General features: G+C 40.1%; 1 protein-coding gene and 1 long non-coding RNA gene across 2 annotated transcripts; both read right to left on the reverse strand.

Annotated features, from left to right (window-relative positions):
• Window positions 1-5,730: 5,730 nt before the first annotated feature.
• LOC145436246 (uncharacterized) lies at window positions 5,731-23,007 on the reverse strand. The gene is made up of 5 exons (XM_080313609.1): window positions 22,845-23,007; window positions 13,239-13,445; window positions 12,537-12,650; window positions 7,243-7,437; window positions 5,731-5,973 (listed from the first exon to the last, which is right to left on the reverse strand). The coding sequence occupies exons 1-5, from the start codon at window positions 22,948-22,950 to the stop codon at window positions 5,864-5,866; spliced, it is 732 nt and encodes a 243-aa protein (XP_080169735.1). The 5' UTR covers window positions 22,951-23,007; the 3' UTR covers window positions 5,731-5,863.
• Window positions 15,325-19,346, reverse strand: LOC145436256 (uncharacterized). The gene is made up of 2 exons (XR_013914234.1): window positions 18,365-19,346; window positions 15,325-17,765 (listed from the first exon to the last, which is right to left on the reverse strand). It is a non-coding gene; the product is annotated as an uncharacterized LOC145436256 (long non-coding RNA).
• Window positions 23,008-23,302: the final 295 nt, after the last annotated feature.

Consider the following 23,302-nt stretch of genomic DNA (forward strand, 5'->3'; position numbering starts at 1 on the left):
AAATATTGAATCTTCCACTGCATGGTAGTGTTTGCAATTGATCTGATAGTGAAGTTTGATGAATGGTTTCAGGCTTTCGGCATAATTTAAGAGCGAATTTTCACTTTATAACCTGAAAAGATATATGTGACACTTAGATATTGTCAAATTAATAAAAATCTAAAATGTCGTCGCGGACCGCACAAAATGCTCTGGCTAAGTTTGACATACCTGGTGTAGAGCACCCTGCGCAAATTCTGACGCGCCATCTGCTACTAAGTACAATACCTAGTTCGAAGCATTTTGCCGAGAACACCTCTTCCTATTGAGGTGTAATTGTATTAAGGGTGGATAAACTGAGATTTATCAACGTAAAACTCAAATAACTCCGCTTCTACTGATTGTAAGTGAGTCAAACTTGTATTGCATTATTTTGAAGTCACCGCGACAATTTGTATGGGGTTGGCAGGAAAATCTGAAAACAATTTAGTAATTATTTCTTAAAAAATTGAAAAAATCGATTGGCTCTGCCGCGACTTGTTTGTTTGTTTTGGGGGTATTCATGGTGTTTGTCGACTACTATGGTCATTTACACCAGGCCGATATTATTTTTATTTTCCATAACAGCCGACTTATAGCACGGCCCACCTCTAGGCTTTTTGTAAGACACCGCTGACGCGGATGAGGTGGCGAGGAGGAGCCGAGGTAAACCTCCAACACTTAGGTATCGGAATTCGGAAGTCGATCTCGGTCGGACTCGAACCGGCACCCATAGGTGTTGCAGCCGCGGATTATACCACTGCGCTATCTCGCCACCTCTGCGGCGACTTATACTTGTTAGAATTGAACAAAATCTGGTGTGCAGCGTTATTTAGTGTAATTTGAAAATTTAATGCAGTGCTTTCCAAAGTGGGCGATGGCGGTCATGAAGGTGGCGCTGGCGACGAAATAGGCGGTTGGGGGGCGCTGACTACAAATTTGGCGGTAAGGTGGCGCTGAGAGCAAATGGGGGCGTTGGAGGTCTAGAGATAAACTGCTGCGCAGTGTTGAAACGATTGATGAACGAAACAGCAAAATATGCAGTATGAACTACAAAATTGGTTATAGCAAGGCAATTTATGGCCGATCCAGGCGTCGGTCCGTTCAAGCGGCGGTACCGGGAAATTCGATTGTTACCTGACAATATATATATCCTGCCCATCAATGAACTGATTCAGCAGTCGGCAGAATCACGAGAAAGCGAGGTATATTGTGTGGTGAGAACTACGATGTATTTGAAAACTTCTATTGATACAGCGTTAGGTGCGATGGCTCTAAAGAAAACTGCCCTTCGCGATTTTAGGCTACTCTCCGTTTTAAACGGTCGTGAAATTTTTACCCTGATGCGACCTTGTCCCACAATAGTTCTGGTTGCGATAAAAGATATCGCTTATATTTGAAGGACAAGACCATTCGTCCAGTTCTATGAGTCGAATTTATCCTTTCTTAGTAATGATGAAATCTGATTAAAGTGGATGTGTTGCGGTCTTGAATCTGGATTCAGTAATACGCCCGTGCTAGATCAGAGAGATTTACTTAGACGTGAACTTATTCAATTCTCAAGCCTGCCTGGTCGTGATAACGGTTCTGCTCGCATAGGCCTATCTAATATTGACGTATAGTAACATACAACAATCATATCGCAAAACTGCACAAGGATTTATGGTAATTTGATTTCAGGATATATTCCAATCAGAAGTTTGTTATTGAATAATCAGTCCATTCTGTGAAATTTCCGAGCATGAAATGATTACGAGCCGTCTACATTGCATAACAATTTTACGCTTACACCAAAGTTCAATATCTCTTACTATAAATCGCTCTGGATACAAAATTGAATCATACAGAAATATTCTCGCAGGAGTCGGGTAAAATTTGCACCTCCCAGCTTGTATTTATTGGAACGTGCTTCCAGTGCCGTGAGAAATCTTCTGACTCGCAGCAGAAACCTACTTCACATAGCCGGACGTGGAAATTTCCGATTGTTGTTATAAAATATCAAACCCAATATTACGATGAGAATGATGACATATGTAATTTACCGAGTATTCTCATCATGTTATTATTTTTAGTCAGTTCATGTTCCGTATCGTTCATAATTTACTCAATAGTGTTGGCCTAAATTTAGAAACTAGCGTTCATTTTGTCGATCGCAAATCTAGTGTTTTTTCACGAACTTTACGTGTCAACATTGGTATTCCAGCATCGCGAAATTTTAGCTGATGGTTTTTTCATTTCCTGAGTATTATCGTCATGTTATTGTTGTTAATCAGTCTAAGTCAAACACTACTTCGCGTTCCGTTTACGGGCCGCAACAGAGAGTCGGTGAATACGTCGGCCTGCACTTTATTGTACAACAGAGAACATCGTCGGACTAAGGATAAAACATCGGATATAATAAACAGCGTTAGTGGTGCAGCGTCAGTCAATCGTCAGATTAAAAGGCCGCCTGCATCGAACGAAGGTCTTATTTAAATAGCCATAATCCGGACAGGAACACGCACAATGATCAACAATGATGGTAATTGATGATCCGACGTCCAGAGAGTTTGTGTAGCTCACCAATCCGCCATAGCAGTCCATTTTCCTTATCGTTCATGATCTACTAAATAGTTTTGGCCTAAATTTAGAGACTAGTGTATATATCAGTGGTCGGGAACCTTTTTTGTCTGAAGAGCCATGTTACCCCTATATCTTTCATTTCAACTCTCAAAGAGCCATACATGCCAATCAATTGTTACGTCGCAATTTAAAATTCGTGACGTCATAGTAGTACTAATTCGAACTCTCTGCATGGGATTCGTCGTGGGCGCCATATTTTCTCTGTAAAAACTCGTAGGCTCATCCTGTGATAGTGAATTTGTCGTAAATAGCTCAGATTTATGGTACCTGATAGTAATCCAATATATATATAGCCAGGGTTGCCATCGACATAGACCCAAAAATAAGGACAGTCGAAAAATTAGATTAGCAATAAAAAGCGTTTTCTACATAGGCGAGATGTGGTACCGAAGGATCACTGGGACCGAAAATACTTTGAAAATTGTCTATGATAATTCCATGATTACACTCCGGGAACTTGTCTACAGTTGCATGCTGCCAAAATCTTTCCTCACATACAAAAAAATTCGACGTGCGCGAGCTGTGCGGTCTCTAACAGATGTTTTTTTGTTTTGGGGGATGTAAACTAAATTTAAATCGACATATACATTTTTCTTTGTAACCTTCAACAGGAACAAACCAGCAATCATTTTTATCTTGAAGTGTAGGGCTTGTATCAGGCTATATAATGGCACCTATGATTTTTTTCGGTACCTTCCTTGGGTGGAATTTTTTCGATTCATGTATAAAATTCGTAGGGTGGGGACCGATGATACAATAGCCAAATGAAACAAAATAATCAAGCATACTAATCATGAAACAAGTGGAACATGCCTACGTACAGAAAATCTTTATGTAATAATTGCACATGATGTTTTATCGCTATAACGAGGTATTTCGAAGTCACACTGTCGATTTTCGGGCAATATGTATGTACCCTCAAATTTATAAGTTCGAGCCTAAATCGGAACGTGATTTTATGACAACATTTGATTTAATATTCATTCTATTTTTTGACGGTTGCGACCTAACATTCTTGTTTGGCTTGCTGTAGCTTAGATTATAATACTGAGCAAGAAAAATTGTCACGTTTGAGTTTTTTAGGGTATATGTGTCATAGGTCCCCGGGTCGTGGGCCATTGGACCCACTGGGTGGGGACCGATGATACGTTCGAGCATCAAATTTTGAACGTCCATAAATATTTTTTGAAAAGACGGATATTCATGTATATGTGCGCGATAGGTAGAGCTTGTATCGAAGTGCTGAGCCAGCAAAAGATCTGATGTTTTTGGCTGAACATTTTGGGGCCAGCGATCATTTTCCAATTTTGGATCCATCGGTACCACATCTCCCCTACTTATACGAGCCGTGGCCTATCACATTCCATACTTTTTGCCAGAAATAATCTGCTCCAGCAACTCCTAGTTATTAGAAAGTGCTTCATGGATCTTACGACAGTTCAGGTCTAGGTTTACCTTTACTCAAGGCGCTTCGTCAGTTTCCCTACCCCCCGAAAAACACTTTGGTCCTGGACCCCCCCTATAGCGTGCTAGACCAAACTTCTTCTCCTCGTCGTGATAAGAGGCATCAACAGAGATGGAAAAAAGCTGTACACCAACTTCAGACAATATCATTTTTTGAGCATGGAGCAAGAATATTATTTTGAACCATTGCGATGAGCAATCGCTGGTGAGGAATGATTGCTGGTGTTTGACTGTATGCAATGCCCAGATACACACAGTAGCGCAGCTGCCTTGTAGTCTGTGGTCGTTGGTGCTGATGGATTTGTGAAAAAAAAATTATTCATCGACTTGCTCGAATTAATCAGTATGACACACTTCTTGTGTTTTTGGGGATCAATGTGAGTTGTAATAGCAGTCTTTCCTATGGCCTCCAGGTTAATGTCACAATTAGAGATATTGCAATGTGCGAAATACTCGCGCCCTTCAAGCTCCGTTTGATGCCTTTCAATTCTCTCTCATTATCGTCACGAAAAACGTTTTTACGCTTTCTCATTTTAAATAATCAGATTTAGCGTTATTATCAGCTAAAACTATTACGTGCAATATAAATAGATAAATTTATCAATGGTTTATAGCTTTACTACTTTTTAACCAAAGTGTCGTCTGCACTGCGCCCTTTTTTACTATGTAATAAATGCCGCCTTCCCCACAGCCTATTCTGCTGTAGACTATAGCCTACAGCAGAAACATGGTACTGCTGTTTACTGCTAAAATGACGTCCGCTGCAATATAGCTTGCTATAGCTTGGTACCGCCGAAACTGCTATGCCACCAACTATGCCCTAGATATCTCCCTACTAGACGCCACGGGAGTTTCTTTCATTTATGATGTCATAAAATCTCGACATAAAAGCTTTCACAAACAGGTAATACGACTAACCAAGCAAATGGAAATCCGATGCTAAATCAGTAATTTGCATGTCATTGGCATCGTATCTAACCATCATTGGTTACACATACATGAATATCAGGCCGCACCGCACCTTCAACTATCGTCCAATTCACAGTAGCGTCTAGCAAGTAGTAACGACGCTTAGTACTTATCAAAGTGATTGGATCCAACCGTAGACAGTAGGGCTGAGCATCGACAGGAGCCGGATTGGATATCGGGCTGGACTTTTTCATTTTTGGCGGGAATCGGATCAGACACGGATCAGTACTTTTTCTGATACAGCCGGAAGCAAATCAGTACTTTTTTATATGGTCAGAATCTTTATTGATAAACATGACTTTTACCTAAATAATTACCAACCACACGCAAATAGCTGGCAAGCCAGTGCGAAAATAATCGATCCGCATTTATAAATTCACGGAATCACCGTACCGCCACGCAGGGCGGAGCATTGACCGGAGCCGGATTGCAGATTGCGGATTGCATGGCCGGACTTCTTAATTTTTGCCGGATCCGGATCGAAGATGGATTAGCACCTTTGCTGATACGGCCGGAGCCGGATCGGAGAATTGAAAAACAGAAAAAGAGTCGGACCAGAGAATTTGTCGATCCGCTCCGCCCTGGAAAGCGGTTGTTGGAATGGAACACATCGAACACATATTTTCTGCAGGATGCACACAAGTGACCAAAACTGAATACATCAAAAAATCAATTTATTTTCATCCAAAAAAAACTGGCAAATTGGCGTTTCAATTAATTTAATAGAGGTCGGAATTACTGAACAATATATCCGCGCCGTCCTCAGTTCACGACGTCGTAGGAGAATGCATTACTTGCAGCAATAAACGAAGCCAAGGAAATTTTTGTGACTTCCGTCCGTCCTCGTTCCCCAACCCGGAAGGCCGTATTTAGGCCCATGGTGTCCACACGTCGGGTGACCTATTCACACAAAAATTCGAAATGAACTGGTACCGCAGGCATTGCCAATTTGAAGATTAGGTTCTCAACACGATTATCACCGACGTCCTACATACTCTCATGCATTGCAATTTCCAGTAAGCTTTTTGGTTCGTCTTCAATGTCTCATTTAAAAGAGCATTTCAATTAGACTTCGGTATGCAAGATTTATCAAGTAGATTTCTGCTTCATGAGAGAACGAACTCTTGGGAAAAGTTATATGTGAAAAAGAGAGCAATTAAAATCCAGCGATCCCGTATTTCTAATCGCGAATTGCATGAATAAAGTAGTCCAGAGACTTGGCAGTTATCCAAAATCACAACATCAGTGACGTTCCAGAATTGCCGTGGTGTGGACACAACCAAATCGCAGGGCTGACTTAGATTGGAATACCTCATCCTCTCCATTTCAATGAAAGCAAAATCCGTCACAAAAAAAGTTTGAGGCAGATTCAGGGGGGTTCAGGGCCAGAAGAATATACTATAATATAATTTACATACGCGTCATCAGTACCGCGGTAGTTTTCGATTGATCTCAATCTTATCACATTCGGCGCCCAATCTGCAAGCCAGTGCTGTAAATTGCCGTTGGTTAAATTCAGAGAATGACGTAACCATATCATTGTTGCCACATGCCCTAATTCAAAATCTAAAATCAAAAACTGCTTTGCGGCGCAATTTAAAATGTCACACATAACCAGGTAACTTTAAAGAGAGGTCGTATCAAATAATTTTAGAACAAAAACTCTTGGAAAACTTATAAATTGATGTGAGGTCACCTATGGACCGGAAGTTACAACCATTCATGCGCAGTATGCTTCTGACAATGAAATAATATTGGGAACCCAGGAACATTTTGCTCGATTATGTCGTATCAGATGTAGATAACTTTGAAGTTACCCGCAGAGGAAGGCCAATCGGGCAGAAACGAGTCGTTTCATTATTCACGACCGGCAACATTCTCCCCTCGCATCATCTTTGATACATTTTTGGTGTAGAGAGCTCTACGATTTGTGGTTAAGTTGATTTGGTGTTGCCACCAAGTTACAGCGAATGGTAGCAATTTCAAGGTGAAGTTTCATCGCAGATATTTTTTATAAAGGTAGTGAAATCTGGAGTAATATTATTCACGCGGTAGACCGTACTAAGGTTCCAACGTGTACGGAAGGCTTAGAATCATGAGCAAGGTTTTCATAGATAATACAAATGTAAACAGAACGCACGCAACATTCCCGATGTCAGGTTATATTACCGCTTGTTCCAATCTGTATCCATTCGTTATACCGATCTTCGACTGCAATCCATTCGTCAGCTCTGACCACTCCATATACCGGCTTGTTTTTAACGCAAACTTCCGATGAATAGCAAAGTCGTCTTCCCTGATGACGGCAGTGATCTCTCGACATGTCATATGTGGCGGATCCACCGATGAATCGGTATGATATGGCTGGAATTTGTAAAAAAATTAAAATACAAACTCTTGTTCTCATTGATTGGTGACGTAGCAACTATCATATGATGTGCTGTAGAATATGCCAGATAAATGTAAAGTTGTAAACTTTTCTATCATTATCACCAGAATCTCATTATTGCATAGATTCAATCTTGAGACAATGCTTCGTGTGGAAATTCAGTTGTATATTAAGGCATATGTGGTATTCGCAAATATGTCTAGAATTTTAAATGTGCTAACTTGCTGTTGTCTTTGGTTAAGATTATTTGAGCTATTCAGAAATCCTGCAGCAAAATCCAGGAAAACTTGAATTATGGTTTATCACCTCTTCATCCATCGCCTCGTTGCAGAAATTTTCATGGTCTGATTTACTCTACATATTTCAAGGGCTGTGCTATAGGCGGTATCGAAGAGGACGAAGTCGGATTGGTCTTATCGGGTTTGGACTTGATTATTGGATTGATGGATTTATTGATTATTTAGCGCTTGAATCGTGTACGATGATTCCCTGACTAATTGACGATTTATTCATTGTATATATATATATATACTCTTAGCGAAAAGAGTGTGTACTGTGTATTCAAACACAAAGGGTAGAAAAGGGTGATATACGAAAACAGAAATTAACTCAGAACTATATTGCTGTCATAAATCTTATGTGCCTACGTGCATATACCTTCCTACCTTCCTACGTTGTATTAAAATTTTACACTCGATTTATACCACGGTATAAGTCTAAGGGAAGTTTGCCATTGGGATGTAAATTCACACCCATATATCAGGGGTGGTAACCGGGTGGAAATACAGACTATTTTCGTTATGAGTGTACTATTTGTATTCGGGACAACAAACAAGGCTGATGTAACACACTTCAGGCATGGGCTTACACTTATCGGGTTGAAGCCCAATATAGAAAACCAGATTCCGCCTGTGGGATTTGCGATACGGCTAGGTTGTATTGAGTTTTGTGCATTGCATTTTATGACTAGTGAATCAATTCAAAATGTGGCATAGAAGGGCTCCAATGACCCTAGTCACGATTTTCGGGCAACACGACTTGACTTGAGTCATTTCCTAACGTATGGAAAATGAGTCGATTTAAGCAATTTGTAATAACTCAACATCGAATTGTTGTTTCGCATATCAGTAATCGTGTTTATAAAATAGAGCCAGAAGCTAAGTAACGAAAATTAGTATATTATCAAGGCGATGCATTCTATATGGACCAGAGTTTCGAAAAAGTGAATTCATCGATTTCATCTGGCCAGCGAAGAAATTCTGAATAGAATGAAAATTGCATGTATTATCTAGCACATTTCTATCAAATGTTGATAATTTTAGATAATATATTGTGCGATCCACAATGAGATATAACCAAACGAATGAGAAACAAATTATTGAGAAAAGAAACCATTTTTACACAATGCACATGTAATCAAAGGTAGTCACTAATTCTACTTTTTCGAAGTACTCAAGTAGTTTTCCGCTATTTGCGGTACTTACTCAAGTAAATATGATTTCCGCTACCTGTACTTCTACTTCGTAAAATTTTGTGATCTACCCACTTACTTCTCGTTATTTTCAGTCTGTCAAGTAGAAGTAGTCTAATTCTCTAATCAGAAAGATAGCCAGACGAATTTGGGGGCTGTTTTCGCGTAGTACCAACATTTAATTTTCATAAAAGTTAACTAAAGATCAGAATTTTGTCGCGCTTCGCGCACGGTACATATTTGGAGTGACAATTATGTTTTCCCGGAAGTATCAATGAATATACTGTAGGTAGCGGGTTGTGTGGCTCAGTTCACGCCGCATTGTCGCCCATATGAAATATTTCATCATAGTAAATATGGCCGATACGTGTGAAACTACCATTTCGCAATCTAGCAATAACTTATGATATCGTAATCTAGCAGCCCATGGCGAGTGTTCTAATCTGCAAGACTCTGGACTTTTGTGCGTTAGACCAGTTTTAGTGGAACACTGTTGAAATTTTCAAAACAAAATACATAAAATATATTTTCCACTATTTGGAAGTAGTAGGCTATTGGTATTTCTATTTAAATTCCCAGTATCATACTTTAAGTTCTAATTAGTTTAGGTTCTTTTTTTCTGGAGACCATGCATGATGAAGTATGAAAGCAAGTGTGGTAATGCCTCTATTTTCCGAAAATATAGCTACAATAAATGATATTTTTTACGATCTGATATATATTTTTAAACATATACTAATCGCTCAAAATGTTACCACCGTGTCCGACACAACAGCGTATCCGTGTTGCTCTTCGACTAAACTACGGGCCTTTTAATATGGGGGAGGTTGCCATGCCCTGATATGTTCGAAGACGAGGTGTTCGAGTAAACAAAGGATTAGTATCGCATTTCCATATCAACACTATCATTTGCATCACCTGATGCAGACAAATGGTTAAGCTGTCAAAAAATTGATATCCCCTGGGATGCATTAAGCTCTCTACACGTCCCGCATTGCTCAATTCGCAGCTTTAGACAGTCCAAGCGAACGAATTACGACCGTTTTCATAACTACCTACTTACTTGAGTAGATTTAAAGTCAGTCGATTGTAATTTCAGTTCATGTAGTTTTAGATTGCTTTTCAAATAAGTACATGTACTTGTACTCTTACTTTCGTAGATTTGTGCGTCGCTACTTCTACTTCTACTTGAGTAGATTTATTGACTACTTTGACCACCTCTGCATGTAAGTTACTATTATTACGAAAGTTGAGTTGGCACATCAGATCAAGTCGATTTTCCTGGTCGGAAAATATTCCAAAATGCCTAAAACTGAGGTACAGTAATTTTAGACTAACCGCGGTATGCCACATCATCAGTGGCCCAAAAGTTTATGCTTATAAAAAATGGTACCATATCAATTGGACGATTGCTGCCATTCCATAACAACGAAAATCAGTACCGTATGAGATATCAACTAGAAGGCTGTATCATTAAGAAATGCTCCGCCTCGAAACCGGAATAGATCCACAACCCCTTGCTGGTGGGAAGCATGATCTAAATCAGTGGTTCTTAACCTGGGGGTAATTACCCCCAAAGGGGTAATTTGCCAATTTTTTGGGGGTAATTCAAATTGACGTTTTTTTATATACTTATAACGAAGTATTTTCAAACGTAAATATGAATGTAGGCTATCATATATTTTCTAGAGCTTGTATAATGTATATATTTCGTTTCACTTACCACACCATCCTTGCTGTGATATCATAGTAACCATTAGTGATTATGAATAACAGGGCCGGATGCAGTTTAGTATAGTGCTAGGTAAGTCCAAGTTATTTTGCAGTAATGCAGATAATATATTGTTGCGCATGCGGGCAAATTAAAAGGCAACAAGGGGCTTCTGAGTTTAACTTTGAACCTATAATGTAGCAACAATATCGTATAATTATAGTTGTTAGTATTTAAAGTGTAGTGGTCTAGTGTAGTCTATAAAATTAATTCTGAAATCATCAAAATGTCTTTTCGGTTCGCCTTCAAAAGGAATAACCAATCTTTGCCATGATGGCATTGAAATTCTGATTGAATTTCCCTCCAACTTATTGCTGTGATTACATGAGATGCTGTCTATTACCCTACTCTTCGATTCGACCAGTGGATAACACCAAAACAGCAGCCTTCTCATTGACATATTTTTAACAGGCATTTTCGTGCACATTATGACGTCATCTTTGTGCTGTTTTACAATTAATTGATTGCAAGCTGTAATTTGTTATTTTTTGAAGAGGGGTAATTGCATCCCGTCATTTTCTTCCTGGGGGTAATGATATGAAAAAGGTTAAGAACCGCTGATCTAAATAGTTACTCAGAATATAATTCAAATTTCTGTGCTCCACGCCCCACCTGGAATAGATCCGCAGCCCAAATTTCATTGATTTGGCAGAAAAATTTCAAAATAATCGTTCTAATTTTTTTAATAAATTAAAAAAATTGATTGGCTCTGCGGCGACTCACAATTATTAGAATTGAACCAAATTTGGTGTAACCTGAAAATTTAATCAGTGAACGGCTGAAATCGAAAAAAAAAATTTATTTTCGTACAAATTTATTTATTATGCAGCCTACGTATCTCGGATACACGATCCCGATTCAAAATAAAGTCAATATAACAAATTATGCCGTCACTCTTTCAATATAGTTTAAATTAAACCTTCGTTGTTTAAATTGTCAAATTGCGCGATATGTGCTTTATATTGTTTCGTATACCGTTTTCGAATCCCTAATTCGTAAAGCAAGTCAATCAGCGCCCGTGATTGCCATGAGTCATGATCAAGCATACATGATGAACGGGCATGCCAAAAAAGAAGGCTGAAAGCTAAAATTCAAAGTGTAGGATTTGGAGCACTAAATATTTATTCACTGGAGTCAAGGGTAAACCTTTCTTTTTAGTTTGTGCCCAGCAGGTCGCCCAGTATGAGTTTAGACGGTCTTAAGACAACAACACGAAGACAGACACTTGGGCAAGAGAGGGAGAGTTTCAGAACAACAGTTAGAATCGCTCAACAACAAGGCTATCGCAGTAAGATGCACAGTGCACACTGCTCGGAAGGCAGCGACCAAGACAATAAGCTTTGTAGTATCGCAAATACATTGAAATGTCTTATAAATTTAAAATGTGTCATGTTCAACATTGTTTCGAATTATGAAGGCAAATAATTATATGTTTTTATTTTATTTAACCGTCACTTTCTCATTACTTATCAACGCATCCACTGAGCAGCATTTGTTAACAGTGTTATTCACTGCTTTCAATTTAGAAATAAATTATTGCGCTGCTAGGTTATTTTGACTCGGCCTGCCAACGTATTTTCAGCTTTTCATTGGGCCCTTGGGGAAAAATTGTCGCCCACCTTTGCTCTTGAGTAATAATAGATGGTTTGACTATACTCGTCTCCTGTGAATCATGTTGTATTATCGCTACCTCGCACATAATATTGTGATATACGTATATAAAGCTCTCACGACATGTGCACACCAGTAAAGAAGCGAGACGAAACTATCTTTGACACATTGGAACGTCTCGATAAAATGAAAATATATATTTTGCAGAGCTCTACACATACCCGGAACAGTGTCTGGTGATGTATCTTTACAACAATACACATATCCCTTCCATCGTTTTGGGTCATAAACGTCTCCCCACGTAGGTGGACCATTGTGCAAGAAACACGAATTCGCTGTAAATACAGTGGCACAATCGTGAGTGATGGGACAGCGAGTGATGCCTACATTATAATCCTCATCAAAGTAATAAAACGAAACTACGGAAGTGGACGGGGATTAAAGAATAACGAGCGGGCGAAAATTTCATATTTTTGGTTAATCACGAATCCTCATCTGACTATTTGGCATGCCAAGTTGAAGATTCAATCAATCAACCTCGATGGTTCGTTAAGCGATCTAAAATCGTATTATTGTAAATAGCTGATGCCCATGAGTTTGTTAATAGGAGCATGATCAATCATCTTACTACGAATAATCGATCCAGCTCTATACAATATACAGACATGCATCCCACGAAGTTTCATTTGTGACTTTCTGACTAGTAGATGAATTTCATAACCAGTGAAACAAGCTTCGATATACACAGGCCTTTTGAATTCTCTATCAGTTACTGACGAGTACGCCTGACGAGTGTTAGCCGAAAATATTTGGGATTACTTAAATATCACTATGTTCTCCAAGAAAAGCGAAAGATGACTATAGCTGGAACAAGGACAGGTATTAGTACTCATTGCTATTTAAACCTTAAACACGGTACTCACAGTGCCAATCTCCAATTTCCACCCATTCGCGACCTGTAGCTGCTACCCAGTGATCACCAGGAATTACGTCATGAATATATTGCCTTGCGCCGTTTTTCCATGGGCATAGATCATCGAAACTACAAAGATTCCTATGTTCAAACTGTTTGCAAAATCCTTCGCTGGAGTCCCATGTTAAAGTTGATTCGTGGTAATACAATCTCGGTCCTGTGAAAACAAATATCGATGACAAGCAATCGCAACTATTTCCATGTCGTGTTACAAAGTGTCTTGATTAACAGTTATATGAACGAGTGAGCCCCATTTTTCGCCAAGTGAAAATATAGAAAATGAATTCCTGATACAAGATGCCGTAGTCTTTTACCAGATTATTGAGACAAATTAACACATATCTGTCCACTTACAACACTCAAATTAGAGCCCGACCGATTATCGGCTCGCCGATAATATCGAGGCGATATTACACCCCGAAAGCATGCCCCACACCTTTGATAAACTGGTTTGTTTACCAAGGGTTTCACAGTAGTTCTGCCAGCTCTGTTTCTTCGCACTCATGATTGTTCTTCGGCATGCAGCTCTTCGCTGTTTAAATGCTATAACATGTTGCGGGGAGAATGTTCGTTTCATTTTGAGATAAGCGGCACGTCGTAATCTCTGCGTTTTCGCACAATCTTCATTCCACCGAGGTACAGGTATTTTGCCACATGTGACTACTGGCTGCAGAGGTTGAAGGTATGGATTGCAATCCTGCATGAAGCTGGCAGCGTGTAATGAGCTCGGCGCTTTCATTTAATGTTAGGTCACTTGTATTCATGGTTGTAATTTCATCGGCAATTTCCGCAAACTTGACCCAATCCGCCCTCACAAAATTCCATCTAGGAATTTTTACGTTGTCTGATTGTTCAATATTGCAGTCTAAATATGTCAATATGACGCAATGATCACTCCCCATGAAGTGTTCGGTAACTGAGGTGGTAGCCTACATCTGTGAGCGATATCTGAAGATGCGATCGAAAGATCAAACAGACTCCATCTGCGCCTTGCGTTGATTGCCAAGTTCAATCTTGTCGCACTTGTTGTATTCAAAAGTACTAAATTATTTTCGCTAAGAGCACTGTCGATGGATTTGCCCCGCTCGTTCGAGAAGCATTTACTGGACGGCGCCAATCAGTATTTATTCCCACACTTAACAACGGTCAACTTGTTGCATCAAGTAACACAGAAAAGGTAAATTTGTTAGCAGACATGTACAGTCAAGTTAGCAGTGATAATAACTACTCCGGCACTTTTTCGAACAGAAAAGTGTACTTCGATAAAAATACATTTGACTCGCTGCCACTGGAGCTGGAAAATGATGATGCGATTAACTGCCCATTCACTTTGGACGAATTGAAGCGAGCGATATCAAAGAAAAAGCCCACTGCAACTGGGCAAGATGAGGTCAGTTATGAAATGCTAAAACACTTGAGCTCAACCGCACTGGAACAATTATTACGTTTGTTCAATGACTCCTGGAACGAGGGGACGGTGCCTAAGGCTTGGCTCGATTCCATCATAATACCGATACCTAAATCCGGGAAAACGAAGTCATCGGCAGCATCTTACCGTCCCATTGCTTTAACCCAGTGGTTCCCAACCTTTTTCATCTCGTGCCTACCTTGGCCGAAATTTGGGCCAAAATTCCCCCCTTACGAGAAATCTGCTCGAGGATTAAAGAAAGTCATTTTTACCGCGCAAACACCTGTTGACTGGATAATAAGACGAGCGGAACCGAGTGTCTGTTTCTAGAAAGGCTGTAACAACACTTTGTAGACCTCCAAAAACCATGGTCTTGGTCCCAATCAAACAAATTCTGGAAGGCTTGACTCAACAGACCCCCACACTTCCATTTGTGTTTTTCGGCTTACCAAGCACCAATCGCCAATATAACTGCTGTGAAGAATCAGTATGCACAAATTTACTGGTCTCGGGATTTTTTTCTCAAGTTTGCGTATGCATTTGGCCAATAATATTGATACTTTCATATACAGCAGGGTTGACCAGACTCGAATCACCATTTTCTGATGACTCGACTTGACCCGAGTCATTTTCTCAAAATACGGAAACGACTCGACTCGAGACAATCGGTGTATTGATTCTACTTGGACTCGAGTCATTGTGTATGACTCGAACCTAGCCATATGACTCGAGACTATAAGACGGCCAAGACCGAAATTTTCATTGTAATTTCGAAGAACAGTAAAGTAACCACCCTATTGGAATTTCGTCTATTGATCCTGGTACTTGAAAATGCGACAAGAAACTGCTCAAAGTTAGGAAAATTAGTATATTATAAATCCAAATCATTCAATATCACCAAACACAGTGATAAAAAGTGGGTATAACAAGACTTCAACTGGAAACTGAGCAGTCAACACAATGACTTGGACTCGGACTCGAGTCATATTACCATAACTCGGACTCGACTCTCTGCTCGGTGACTTGGATTCAGACTTGACTCAATGGTGAATTAAAAATGACTCCACTTGACTCGAGTCAAAACTATGAAAGTGAGATTGACTTGTGACTCGGAGCCTCGTGACTTGGTTACAGCCCTGATATATAACATACACGTGATCAGATTTCCTGCTGGAGCTCATTGAAATTTGGGACACCCATTCCGTTTCAGCAACATGGCACCAAGTTTAACATGTCTTTTTTCGATCGGGTAGCTGTTCACTAAAAATAAAGATTTGCTAGCGATCTCTTTGACTTGAATAAGTGACGTTGGAATATTTTGTCACTGTCTGAAAATGTTGACTTGAAAATATAAGATACATACTTTCACTATAGGCCTTGTTGTGATAGATTCGGCGCGACATTTGCTCGCTTAGGATATATTTGATTCAGAGGCAGTCACTGGCCTACAAAATTGTCTTGCGAACTGCAGCACATCTGAATTAATTTAAAAAAGGGGGGAATTAGTATGTGAAAAAGACATTTAAAATAGCATTTGAACAAAAACAGCCATAAGGAGCATATGTTCGGATTTAACTGGTTGACTACATGACATGAACAATTTGGGAAATCCGTTACAATTCTAAAGTGGGATTCCTCCCTAAAAATTCCGAAATTCCCCCCAAGGGGGGAATTCCTCCCCGGTTGGGAACCACTGCTTTAACCAGTCATCTGTCTAAGATAATGGAGACAATGATAACAAATCGATTAAAATGGTATCTGCAACAGTATGATATATTGAGCCCCGTTCAGTCTGGATATCGGGCAGGCCGATGCACACTTGACCATATCCTAGCACTACATGATGATATCGATAAAACGATTTACAATCAGCGCTCCGCAGTAGCAATATTTGTGGACTTCGAACGCGCGTACGACACGGTCTGGCGCAAGGGCCTCCTGGCAAAATTTTTTGCCATCGGTCTACGCCCTACGGGGTAAAATCATTAGGTGGTTGTCGTCATTCCTATCGAAGAGAACCGCTCAAGTTCGTGTGGGAAATGATCTGTCACAGACATTCGATATCGAGACAGGCATTGCACAGGGCAGCGTAATCAGTCCAATATTGTTTTTGATCATGATTAACGACCTTCCAGAGTGTCTTTCCACCAAGAACGCTCTGTTTGCAGACGATCTTGTGGTTTGGGAGTCTGGACTGAACATGACCGAGGTATACGACTCCTTACAGAATGACTTGGATTGTCTTAAACAGTGGTGCGATCAATGGGGAATGAAAGTCAATACGACAAAAACGGTGTCAGTTGTCTTTAGCAACAAAAGGAAAATACCAAATATCCAATTTAAATACAGTGGTCAGAACATAGCGACAGCAGAATCGGCAAATTACCTCGGAATTACCTTCGACAAGAGGTTATCATATAAACTACATGTTGAATCTGTTTTACATAAATGCACTGCTCGAATAAACTTTCTGCGGATGATTTCAGGAACCTCTTGGGGAGCTGCAAAATAAACTATGCTAACCTTGTATCGTAGCCTACTCTTATACGATAGAAAAAGTCGAGCGTCTGCAAAACAACGCAAGCGGCTTTGTTGCGGAGGGATGAGGAGCACCCCAATTATTTCCATACTGTCTGTCACTGGACCTACGACACAGGTATTTATGTATGAAATTCAGATCCAAGGTGAATGCTGATTCGCAGCATCCGTGGCGAGAGCAGCTTCTCCAGTTATCGTGGGAGGAACAATGGCCGAAAAGAAAGCAATTCGTTTACTTCAATCAAATTACATATCGACCGAATTGCGACGAAAATGGAGATGGTCTGTTGCAGTTATAACCCATCCACCTTGGACGTTGCGTCGAGCACGTATAGATTTGACATTGACGAGTCTGCAGTTTAAACAATGTTCCTCTTTGTTACCGCTAATCAATGAACATATCTGCAGACGATTCCCGGGATACTTGCAGATTTTCACTGACGGATCAAAAACTACGACGGGCACTGCGGCGGCGTTTTATGTATCGCGAACTATCAACGTCGCAACCACTATCATAAAGGAATCGAGTTCCTTCACTGCAGAATTGGTGGGAATAAGCTTAGCTCTACAATGGGCTGTGGAAAACAGCAATACCAATATACTAATACTCGTGGATTGCTTGAGCGCAATTCAAGCGATTGACAATATTTATTGGCGATCACATCACCTCGTCGCACCAATTTTACAGACGATCCATCGGATATCGGAGGCAGGATACGAGATCGCTATTGTTTGGATACCTGGTCATTATCAAATTCCCGGTAATGAAAAGGCAGATGAATTGGCCAGACGAGCGAGTCAAGCCAGTGTGCAAACGACTGAATTCAAACCTTCCGTACGAGACATCGCTGCTTCGCGTCGGAAGGCGTGCATCGAACTATGAAATAACCGCTATTCACTATCGGATAAGTCACAACAATATAAGGAATGTTTTCCAACCGTCTACCACAGAGCAGACGTGAATGGGCTACCGAAAAGGTATCAAGCGATCATGTTTCGACTACAAACCGGACATTGTGGACTAAAAGCACATCTATTCAAATTGGGAATAGCAGATTCAGCGAATTGCTCAACTTGCCGCCAAGAAGAGAGTGTCGCCCATTATTTATTGACGTGTCGAAATTATAGACACCAGAGAAGAGTTCTCGAGGACACGTGTCGGAGGAAGAATATCGCTCCCACAGTAACAAACGTTTTGAGTGAGACTCATATTTTTCCATACGTTGTGGAATTCGTTCTCGCAACAAAGCCATATATTTGAGTTTATATTTTGTAATGCGATACCCACCCCTAGATGATAAATGACTTTTTGGATATGGCGAACAAAACCACTTTCGTTATAATCGCCAATCAAATAATAATCAACAACAACAACACCCCGAAAGCATTATCGGTATCGGCCTTAGGCGGTGAAAAAATATCGGCAATATTCGTGAAGGCACAACATGATGGTGGGAAGTAAGAAAACTGTAATCCAGGACGGCTAGACTGGGAATATTGCTGTATTTCGTATAGCCTAAATTTTCAAGGTCTCCAAATGCAGCCTTTCTATTTTCTCACATGACCAAGTGATCATGGCTGTAAAGTTGTTAGAATAAGTTGTCTGAAGTTTTAAAAATGCATAGTGCATAGTCTCAATGAATTAACTGGAGGCCGAATACGAAAGTTAAACTATCCATGTACCTTGCTAGTGAACTCCCGGATAATCTATTGACTCATATCGGCTCACTATGTGCGCGGAAATCGTGAGTCATGTTGTGAATAGCTCTAGAGGCGCGGTTCCTACTCGCAAGAAGCGCGAATTTTTTCCCACATTCATGGGTGAATTTCGTCATTAATATCACTATAGTTTCACATATTACTATTACATATTCATCCTTTCTCAGAACATGTGAACAGATTGCAGTGGCGGCTCGTCCTATAGGGCAACTGGGGCATTGCCCCACCTAAAATTCTGTTCAATAACAATTCTTCACCATTTATAGACGCACACCTATCTATATAAACCGAAATCACAGCGATAATCGTATACTTCTAGTCCTTTCGCTTGTAAATGCCCATATATAGCGAAGTCTCTGCGAAAATCGAATTCTCTTCTGTGTTTTCGCTTTGCGAATGCCTAGCCGGGCTTGCCCCGGTAGCGCTCATAACAAGCTTTCACTGTCTATTCTCTCAAAGCCGCGCACAATAAAGAAACGGTGATTTACTCTCTCCTATTCATAAAATTACCGAGCAACCGGGGCACGATAGCTCTGTGCCCTTAAGGTGTGATGTAACAATCGTATCTATAGCTGAACTCTGCTACTGTCATCTGCGTTTAGTCGACCTTTGCTGGTATAGGTCGATTTTAATGGGGTTTCACACCATGAAAACTCTTGAAACTTGTTCTGTCATGTCGTGATGGTGGTATTTAACACTGCCCCAAGTTTCAGGGTTTCTACTTAAAGTTTAGGGTAGTAATGCCGTTTCCGAAGTTGAGTGTGTGCTGATCCGTCATGTATCGCAAACAGATTTTACTCAAAAGCCGGTATTGGTATCCATTGGTTTTGACGATGTTCAACACCGAGATCGGTTATGACATTTGGCACGGAAAGTCTTAATGTTAGTATCGAACGCTGTACCAAGTTTTAAGTTTGTCACTGAACTGTGTTAGTGGTAATTTGGCTTCCTAATTCGAGTGAGAGCTGACTAGTCATTTATCGCTAACAGATTATACGCAAAGCCGGTATTGGTCTCTATTGATTTTAACGATGCTCCTTACCTAGATCCGTCATAAGCTTTTGCACGGTATGTCTTGATTTTAGTATCGAACGCTGTGCCAAGTCTCAAGGTTGACAATCAATGATTAGGGCAGTAATTTCGTTATCAAGGTCGAGTGTGGTAAAGATGTGCTCCGATCTGACACTTTAGCCTACAACACATTGCGGATTTCACGCAAAAGCCGGTGTATCTGCGGTAACGTTAACAGAGATGGTGATATCATTCTCAGTTTGCATTCAAATATTTACTTTGATATCATATTCTCCAATGTCAATTTCACCGTGAAATTGTGGCCTTCAAGCCATTTGCTTACAACCCCCTGTCAAGCGCGATAGTTATTTCGTTTTCGATGGCGGCTAACAGCTGATCACTTGATCAGCCTATTCCTCAGTAAATTTTACGCAAAATTCGGTGTTGGTCTGTTCGCATTAATTTTGACAGTGTACCATACCGAAAAGGGCCATGAAGCCACTTCTAGATAATGTCATGTAACAGTGTACCAAGTTTAAGGCTTTCATCCACGTATTTATTCGGTAATATATTTTCCAAAGGCGATTTCGCAGCAGACCTATAAGACAGTAATAAAAACGTATGTGTCGTGTTACAGTCTCCAGTTTCAAGGCCAAAATCTCTTATGCTGTACCGACTACTGAGACCAAATTTCCGAGGCTGCTATTCTTAGTTCTTTAGAATGATGTTTTGGATTCAATAGGACAGGCCCAATCTATGAGATAACAATTGCGTATCTGTCCGAATTCGTTGACCTTTCGAATTAGGCTTACGCTATCTCTCGAGTTATAGTCATTTCCATTTCTGCAGATAATTAGTCAGGTCTAATGCGAACATGAACCGTGTTGAATCTTTGTTCCGTACGCCGTTTACGCAGTTACCACACTTCAAGTCACAGCTCACCAGCAGACCTCTCGTGGCACATACGTTAAAATCACTGTTGCCGGGAAATTCATGTTACCGTACCATCATTAAGTTACTTGTTTACGTTGGAAAACGCCATTGTGATGTCATCTTGATAAAAGTCGCTTGCAGCCCTTGCCCCACCGCCCGATATTGTCACGAGCCGCCACTGACAGATTTACCGGTAGAGTTGATAGAGGTTGGGGTGTGTCTTCGCAATTCTAGCGAAGTTATTAATTTTATGCTCCATCTTTTGGTGGACCAATTTATTAGTCCCGTTTGTTGCTTACTGTTATTTCTTAAACTCCCATCAGAATTGTCGGTATAGTCACTATAGTGGAAACATATTGGATTCGAGCAAACATACGCCTACCGTCATGATGAGGAGAACACGATTAAAAATTGGCATTTCTTTATAGGGAGCAATATGTTCCTCTCCTGTTCGCATATGTACTGCGGGGCTCAGATAACAAAGCTCACTACTTTATTAAAATCGAAAATCCACTCGCAGTCCGAGGAAAATTTCAAGAATATTCCAAACCTCTCATTAATTAAAGAGACAAATAATTCGTAAATTCAATATGCATATAGACGGCCGCCAGTACATCCTAATCAAATTAAGTGTCGACGGCCGTAAAATTTTCCTTATACTGCCGCAGATTGGCAACCCCTGGCGTAAAGAATCGATATCGGGGCTAGTCGGACAAGGTACTTGCTGGAAACCTATGTCCTCGTAAAGCCTGGTCTTTTGGGGAGCCCGAAGTCGTTTTCTTCGCGTCTGTGTCGTGGCTAAGGTTGCATTTAAAACAAAAATGAATTTAAAACAAACAAGTATAAAACATGGCCCTTATTTAAAACATGTTTTTTATTTTTTTATTTTTTCTAGCCACGACGTCACGAATATTCAACTGTGACGTCATAGAGTATTGACATTGGCAATTGAAAATATAGGGTAAATATAGCTCCTTTGACGAAATATCTATACTACCAATGTTATATCGGGTGGTAATTGTCCGCAGGCTCATAAAACATGTATTTACACAATCGTGGCATAATTTTTCAACTTGAAAAAAATACAATTTTTATTTTTTTAAAGGCCTTTGTTTGAAACCTTATCATGAATTCAATCCAATTTGGGTAATTAAAAGGTCTGCACATTTTCATGATCAAGCCATATCTTAGTAACGACGTTACGTGTCTGGCTTGTTGGCTATAGTCGGCCTATAGGCCTACCCTGGACAATGACCTCGAACATTTGGCGCTGCCGCGACCAATACCTTACGACCAACTGCAATATAAGTATATTGTCAAGCAATATTGCGTTTTGCAACCAATCAATCACAACCAACAAAATTATTAGCCAGCAAGGTCTACTGAACATACATTTATAAACAGCTGTACCACGAGAATGTTGATTGTATAAGTGCTTCCCACTGCACGCTGACATTTAAAGGTAAATTGTCTTGTACATACTCATTACTTGATAGTGTCTGTCCTGAAATTTTCACAGAGTAGTGACACTAAAATAACGTGCATCTTGTATAATAAGCAGTGACTAAAACAACTTGTTATCTATGTTTGGGGTAGGTGAAGGGGGTATTTACTATACCCGAATTAGAAACCAGGTAGTTATGACAAAAAAGTATGGAAATAAGAATGTAATGAAAAAAAGTAATGAAAACAGAGAGTATGGTACAGTGGTTCTGAAACTTCTCAAAAAAGTTAACGAAACAGTTCCATCGAATTCTTTTTAAATGACTTATTGTCCCTTATATTAATTCAAAAATGCATGTTTCGATAATATAAAATCGCAGGAAAAAAAGTATTCAGCGAAAGAAAAAAATATGTACCTCTGACCAAGATATACAACGCAAAATATTCCATATGTTTCTTGCTTCAATATCGCCCGCTTGTTCTAGCGTAGACGTGAAAGCTTACCGGTATCAACTTCTTGGTGTTTTGTTGCTGTTTGTTCGCCGTCGTCTTCGTATACATGTACAGCGGCTGCCACAGATAGCAATGCCAAAATATGTAACGGGAACATTTTCTCTAGGCGTGAAAAATTGTGCGAATCAGAGATGAAGCGACCCAAAAAAACCGGCTCGGTTACTTGCCAACACGAACTTTCGTGATATGTCCTATCTTAACACGAGCACATGACAAATGGTTAGTGGCAGCACCGTAACTGTCGCACCCCAAACCCCCCAATTGGGGGGAGCCCGAGCTCGATGGGGGCCCAAAATTATTTCGTGAATTAGCATAAATCATAGAGTATTTTTTGAAAATTTATGCTACTTTTTCAAAATTTTTTGCGCTAAGCGCGAATTCAAGTAGCCATTTATCTTTATTATTGGGTATTGGGCCATTACCGCGCCACGACCCACCAAGACATACAA

This window comes from Botryllus schlosseri, chromosome 3 (genome assembly GCF_051294905.1).
Source record: "Botryllus schlosseri isolate E-star chromosome 3, Bs_hap1, whole genome shotgun sequence".
In the NCBI taxonomy this organism is placed as follows: Eukaryota; Metazoa; Chordata; class Ascidiacea; order Stolidobranchia; family Styelidae; genus Botryllus; species Botryllus schlosseri.

Bases quoted from the DNA above. Each gene is read 5' to 3' on its own strand.
- LOC145436246 (XM_080313609.1), bottom strand. From the start codon at position 22,950: ATGTTCCCGTTACATATTTTGGCATTGCTATCTGTGGCAGCCGCTGTA. The intron at 12,651-13,238 runs GTGAGTACCGTG...CTGTATTTACAG, and splicing joins GGAAATTGGAGATTGGCACT to CGAATTCGTGTTTCTTGCAC. The intron at 5,974-7,242 runs GTAATATAACCT...TTGTGTGAATAG, and splicing joins GATACAGATTGGAACAAGCG to GTCACCCGACGTGTGGACAC.